The sequence below is a fragment of the Portunus trituberculatus genome, chromosome 43 (genome assembly GCF_017591435.1).
Source record: "Portunus trituberculatus isolate SZX2019 chromosome 43, ASM1759143v1, whole genome shotgun sequence".
In the NCBI taxonomy this organism is placed as follows: Eukaryota; Metazoa; Arthropoda; class Malacostraca; order Decapoda; family Portunidae; genus Portunus; species Portunus trituberculatus.
Genome location: NC_059297.1, coordinates 25436690 through 25444189, shown reverse-complemented (window position 1 = coordinate 25444189; position 7500 = coordinate 25436690). Strand labels below are relative to the sequence as shown.

The 7500-nt window shown below is 37.7% G+C and overlaps 1 protein-coding gene across 1 annotated transcript in view; it reads left to right on the top strand.

Moving 5' to 3' along the window:
- The window catches only part of LOC123518284 (golgin subfamily B member 1-like), a 108891-nt gene that overhangs the window by 80210 nt on the left and 21181 nt on the right, over positions 1-7500 (top strand). Inside the window, 5 exon segments of the mRNA XM_045279015.1 lie at positions 1-163; positions 545-658; positions 2032-2325; positions 5975-6202; positions 6595-6686. The exon segment at positions 1-163 is cut by the window's left edge and continues 79 nt beyond it. Of these exon segments, the coding sequence (XP_045134950.1) occupies positions 1-163; positions 545-658; positions 2032-2325; positions 5975-6202; positions 6595-6686 (891 nt within the window).

The window sequence follows — 7500 nt, the reverse complement described above, 5'->3', positions numbered from 1 at the left end:
CACCAGCAAACTTGCAGCCACCTCCATTACTACCACAACCACCACCTCTACTGCCACCAATAACTCCAGCAGTAGTGGCAGTGGAGGAAGGGATGTGTGCTGCTCAGAAACTGGCTCACTTCACTCCATCTCTGACTTGGATGACAGATTGCAGCCAGAGAAGGTAATACTATGAGTGTTTTTTGGTGTTAGTAATTGTTATTGGTGGAGGATGAATGGGTTATTGTGGGACTGCTATCACTGACTTTATGTACATGTGAAGTTATTGAGTGATGTTTCCATGGGAACTTTGCTGTTGCTGTTGAATGTAAAAGGAACTCTTAAGAGAAGAAATTGACTTATGTTAGGACCATAGAAACCATTGTTGCAATAAATCTTAGAAAAGGTAAAGGAATCAAGTTTTAATATGTCACTCTTTATGTGTTGTACTAGTCATTGTCTGTTGTGTAGCATATGAAAACTGTGATATGGAATGCTGCATAAAGCTGATCAAGATGCACTTCCTGAAATTCCAATGACTTATCAAGGGCCTGTTCATCCTCAGGATGGCCCCGCTGGCACCTCCACCACCACGCTCCCGGCCTCTGGAGACGCCTTGCTAGTGGACCTGCTGGAGACACAGGTGGAGAGTCTCAAAGCCAAGCTGGAGCAGACTCAGGTGAGAGAGAGAGAGAGAGAGAGAGAGAGAGAGAGAGAGAGAGAGAGAGAGAGAGAGAGAGAGAGAGAGAGAGAGAAGGGCATTTTGTTATAAAGGATATTATGATGGAAGTGGAAAAGAAAAAGTAAGTAGCTGTGATAGATGTGAAAATAATGTATTCCAGCAGTAGGGAACAGAAAGCACATGGTGATGAAGATGGCAGATAATGTCAAATAAGTAGTCTGTCTGAAGGGGAAGGAACTATAATTCACTTATCCAAACATGATTAGGTAACAGAGTGGTATGCAGATGATGTTTTTGTAGGAGATTTTAAATATTTCCTTTGAAATTAAGCAAGTCAAAGCAGAAGTTAATAGGCTTAACATAACCACTCTAACTAAAAGTTATGAATGTTTACAAGAAGTATAGTTGTTTGTGAGTACAATGGTTTTGAGATGGATAGTGAACAAATAAATTAAATGTTTTTCTAAAGTATGATTACAGTTTTGCAAATCTGTAGGTGTAACTCTGTCATGTGTTCCACTGCATTTTGTGTCAGAATCAGTACTTACAGTTGCCTGCATGGGGCTTAAGGTCTGAGAATCTGCCTTACAAGTGTATGCAAACATGAACAAGCAAGTTTAATATTGATGAAGAGTTAAGTAGCATGAGGCATATAAACAGAATCCATTGTAATTGCATAATCATTGATATTCTAAGCGTGGGAATCAATGCAGCTAGCTGTTTGCTAATACTAAATTAAATAACACTATGTTTGCAAGTGATGCTGGAGCTAATTGCACAACTTTGTACATGTAAAAAAATAAAAGACTAGAAAGAGAAACTTTAGGTTTTGCCATAATGCACAGTGCACTTATTGCTGAAGACTCAAGTCATTGTAAAGATTAAAAAAAAAGTATGACAAAAAATTTTGAAATTCAGTGTGGAATATGAAAAGAGTAATTAATAGCAAAAGTTTTGAATAACTAATCAGTTGTGTAAACAAAAGAGATAACAGACTTGAAGACAGAATCAAACTATAGAAAAAGCAAGGTATCATTTTCATGACAAAAGACAACAGATGATGATTATAACTATGGATAGAGATGAAAATAAAGATTACAGAATCTTGATGAAGAATAAAATCAAGTAAGAAGTAAGGGTCATATAAATTTTTGGGAAATATGTATCTTCATGTGTTGAAAGAGTTTGCTATTGAGTTGCAAATGATGAAAGTACAGGATGACATGACTGTTAAGAATAGATGAGACTGACTGAGTGTAGGATCTGCATGTGAACACTAAAAGTGAGGCCAAGGGAGCAGTGTGAGTAGGAGTAGCAGCTGGTGGATCAGAAGGCTGTACTAGATGATCACCTCACCCACACATACCCAGACCGACTACTTGGCGCTGCACAAGGATCACATGGCCCTCAAGACCAAACTGCGGGTAGGAGGGGGCAGAAATGTGGTTGTGGGAGAAGGGGTTGATGGAGGTGGAGGAGAGGGAGGAGGAGGAGGAGGAGGAGGGGCAGGAGGTGTAATGAACACGTCCTCCTCCCCTCTTCCATCCAACTCAGTCACTGGGGTCCACCACCACCACCTCCACCACAGTCACCCCCACCCTCACCACCACCACCACTACCATCTCGCCACTACCTCCCCACCTGACTCAGACCCGTCCCAACAGGTACCTGGCCGCCATGCAGAGTATGCAAAACCTGCTAACCTTGGGGGTCCAGGAAGCACCACACTCTTCCTCTACACACTAATCACAGATCCCCCTTTCTGACCAGATTTTGTGAAGGCCAAAAATATATTTTTACTTGACTGTCATTTTCCAATTGGAAAATCTAGAAGGAAAAATAATATCCATTATGTGTGTAACATGTATATTTTTTAGTTGCAATGGAATCAAGGTTTTCTATTCCCTGAAGGAATATTTCCTAAAATGGTGCCAGAATTTAGTGATGCCAAAATTGATCATGAAAATTTTCTTTCAATTGTTGACATCACAAATTTGTTGGCTTTGATGTTCAGTTGACTCCACTCCTGTATGATGCATCCAGTACTATCAGTCTCGATGTGAAGGGCACAATAGTCATGACACACAGGTTAGCTATGAGGTGCACACTGCTTGCAGCATCATGAATCTGTAATTTATTGTTGAGGGAATCCACACATCAGGCTGAGACAAGATTAACAATGGTGGATGGCTCAAGCAGAAGTGGAAACAACTGCTTTGTTGTAAAGTGAGCTCGTAGTTCAGTAACATGTTAGTATAATTAAAAAAAATTGTTACTTTTTGTCGAATCAGTCCTTGTCATTTGCAACAAGAAGGCTGGTGCATGTTGAGGCTGGAGCATGTCTGGCTGTGATGGGGTGTATTGGATCTTCTTCTCCCATCCCTCTTCCCTCACCCTTACTGGTGGAGGTGTGGTATTTAGCATGAAAAATTCACTTGTATTGTAGTTGCTGTGAGAGAGTGAGAGAAGGAAGGTAGGGTGGAGTCTCTCTCTTACCAGGTCTTCCTTTGTCTGTTGGAGCACATTCACACCAAACACATGAATTTTAGTTCTTACAATTCAACACATATCACACAACAAACAAATTACATATAAGCATTGAAACCAAAAGTGCTGTAGTTTCAGAAGATTCAGAAGCAGAACAAACTTGCTTCTTTATGTACTTGTTTTAGAAATTTCACACAAGCAACAAAACCATTGATATGTTTCAGTTTGATTACTTTTTATGATGTTGCTGGTAACATTAAGAATATAGAATGTTTCTCCTACCATGCTGCAAACTAAACTAAAGTTTACACTAAAATGTGCATTATGGTAATATTATCAAGAATTAAATATATTTGTTTGATTCAGGAAATGTACTGTACTTTGCTGAACACTCAAAATCTCTGCTATCAAAAAAATATTATCATGATGATCCTGAGATGATCTTGAAAACCACTGCCATGCTTATAACAATCTTAAAATCATTATTATCTCTGGAAATAATGTTTATGGTAGTCTGTATGTCACTAAAGTCACTAAAGCTCTGGGACTGATATCCAAAATAATTTTTATTTTTTACATAATACCAAAATTACACAGACATTTGAAGGGTGCAGATGTTTAGTATGTCAGAGACGTTTTTTTGCTGGAGAATCATTGTCATCAATTTTTCTGTTCATTTTCCTTTCTTGAATTTCTTACTTTATTTTTCATCATCTTTGGAAAATATTTCTTTATTTCTGATTTTTTTTCAGTTGGTCTGTTGTACATTGTACTACTGAAATCCTAGATATTTATGTGTGATCAACACTATACCATCTCACATATTCCTCAAACCCTTACATGGGTTGTTGTCTGCCTGGACCAACAAATAAAAACTCAAGAACAAGACAATCGAAAAAAAAAAGGACATATTTTCAAGTTAGAAAACTAAAATGTTATTCCATTGTGTATTCCTTGATCATTTGCATCTATGCACAACAAAGAAAATGTAAAAGAAACAATGAATTCTTCACTTTTGAATAAAAGGGGAAAATAAAGAAAAAAGCATGAAAGAGTAAAATACAGAAAGAACCAGCTGCTTAAACCACTAAAGAGGGTGCAGATACTGATACATCATGGAGGTGCCCTGAAATAAGTCCTCTTGTAGTTCACCAGTCACCAAAACAAATTTTCGTGAAACACTCAGACATTCACAAGATCATTCATTGTCATGGAAGTACTGAGGAGGGTAAAGAGTGTTTATGTTTGCTTTGTTTTATGTCCTTATGTGTTTGTTTCAGTAGAATAACACAATTTCATGTATGGATAGTACTTGACCACAAAGTGACTTGTTCTAACATTGACCTGACAAGACTAACAGTTGATTTTGACCAGACAAGGATTAACTGAATTTCTTCACTGTGTGACTAACCTTTGCCACCCCTCCCACTACTGCCTCCCTGGCCTGGATGGGGCAGGGTGTGGGTGTGTGCTGGATTGTACTAATGAGTAGGAGGCTGAACTGCAACACAAATAACATTTATCACAGCTTCTTTTGTAGAGTATTGAATCTGGAATTGAGAACAACTGCACGTGTTTTGTTTTAATCTTTTGCTTTTATTAATAACAATGAATTTTGATATAAGCATTTTGAAAACTATCTGTATTCTTATGTTTGTGTTAGCTATTGTCTTCTCATTTGTTTTGTTTTCATATTGTATGTCCTCAGGAATTATTTTAACAATGATTGTTTTCAGATTAACTTACCATGTTATTGTACAAACCTTTTTTACTGATTGCACTTGCAATGACTTGAGTGTGCTTAATTTCACGTAAGAGATGTATGAAAATTGCTTGATTTACTTACTAAATGTGTTGTCCAGAATGGCTTGTGTGTGTTCACTGATTAGCTGCTGCATGTACTCAAGGGCATTTACACTGTTGCTGGAGAAAATTATAGATAAAAAAAGATGATTACTTGCAGGAAAACCAATGACATAGTGTTTCCTAAGTATTTAACTGAGCATGAATATTGCCCTTGGTTTATGAAGGAATGCATATAGAGAGCATTTCTTAAATAAAAATGTCACAGGTTTGAACTAGTTTTCACTAATAACTATACTAGAACTTATGACAGTTTGCAAAGAGTTTCAGATCCATCATAAATCTTATAGATGTTAATCATGAATCTAAGTACTATCTACTTTAGAGATGAGATCAGTTGAAATTTGAAAATATTTATATGAAAGAATTAATCATTACACAAATACAAAAAAAAACTAAAGTAGAAGTAAATCATAAAGACACTTTGCCATAAATCTGTACTTGAAAAGGCCACATTAATAAGAAAAAATAAAACTACTGGTGATACAATTTTTTTTGTGTCAGTTCATCATTAAGATTCTGATATGGAAAAAACATCAATGATTGTTATGTGACACAATTTGTTTAAACATAAGAAGTTCTAAAGGCTGGATCCAAAACTCTTTTGATAGCAAGATAAGGAATGATGTGCAGCCTGCTAATGTTTACTATATCCAAATATTTGTCAAGTCTGTCGTATTTTGCATTCATTGTTGAGTAAACATTGAAGATGTTATTAAGTATCAACTTGAATTGCCTTGAGTATATATGGTATGCTGACAGTGAACAGAGATTGTTTGGTGAAAACAAGAGATAACAAAAAATGTATGTCATACTTAGTTTTCACTTGTTAAAATCTATCAGTATCAGTACTTGTGTGATGACAATGCAACAAAAAACATAAAAAAAGCTAAACACAAGCCATCCGTATTTATGATAAAAAAAAAAACGTAGAACAGCAGTGGCATAGCTCTTGTCTTGCAGCCACTGTCAGGCCGGTCAAGAGCAAAGCTGGAGATGGACCTGGCCGAGGCACGGCAGAGCATTGCCTCCCTCAGGGCTGAACTCCACCGTCTGCGCAAGAGACTAGAGATGTGCGAAGGTGACTTGGACCGTTCTGAGCGTGAGGCAGATCAGCTAAGACGCGACAAAGATGATGTGATTCAGGACCGCAATGCCCTGCAGCGGCGGGCAAGCAACCTAGAAATACAGGTGCCTACACACACACGCACACACACACACACACACACACACACACACACACACACACACACACACACACACACACACACATAAAAAAAAAATTAAAATTAAAACGTGAAAAGAATGCATTCCTTTGCACCATCACCATGCATGTTTTGCACTATGTATTCTCCTCCTTTCTTCCTCCTACTTCCTCCTCCATTTGCTCTGCCCTGTCACTCAACACCCTTTGGTCACCCATTGAGCTTCTCCAGCACTCATGATGACAAACTTTATTTATTTATTTTTTCCTATGGTTTATGCACATAAGACTTGAAAAGATGGAGTATGTAATGAGGCAGGAGTGTGATTGGTATGTCTTTGTCCCTGTGTGACTCAACCTCCTGCTCTTTGGTGTGTAGGTGAAGGAGCTCTTGGACCGAGTGGAGGAACAGGAACATGACCTCTCAGAAAAGGCAGCGGCAACCAACCAGCTCAACGAACTCAGGAAAAAGTGAGTAGCTGTGTATGTGTGTGTGTGTGTGTGGGTGTGTACTTGTGTGTGTGTGACGTTCTTATTGTTTTTTTTATTCATTTGCTCATCTTTCTTTGTTTTATCAGTCTCTTACTTTGTGTGTGGGTCTCTCTCTCTCTCTCTCTCTCTCTCTCTCTCTCTCTCTCTCTCTCTCTCTCTCTCTCTCTCTCTCTCTCTCTCTCTCTCTCTCTCTCTCTCTCTCTCTCTCTCCATATTACTTGATGCATTCTGATTGTTTTTTTAAATTTTTTTCCTTTATATCCCTTTAATTTTTATCTCATTCCATTTTCCATATTTTTCTCTTTACCCACACTCTGGAACCAGGGAAAGGTGAGTTTTGTACCCCAACTTCTTAATTGTTTCCTAACTCATTGCCTAACATCATATTTGCCTTCACCCTCTGCTAATGTAGTTTTGCGTACTGGTAATTTGTTTTTTAATGTATATAGATAAGCATAAGGGTTTATGTTTAGGGCTTACTGTGTATTTGTATGTGTATGTGTGTGTTTATGTATTTCCTTTCACCTGAACAGCATTTGTGTAACACTGTCTATGCATCTACATATAGCATATACTATTTATCATTCTGTTTTCTTTAAGTTTTGTATAGAACCTTCTGGTCTATTTTAGGTACTCATATTTCCTTATGTCAGTCAGTCATGTCTCTTGAATCAAATACCTAGTGCCTCAATCCAAGTGGTAATAAATCTTGTCTGTCTATTTCTGCTGCCTGTTCATTTACTTCTGTGTTGAAATCAGAACTGTCACTCGTATCTCTTGTAGTATATTGTTA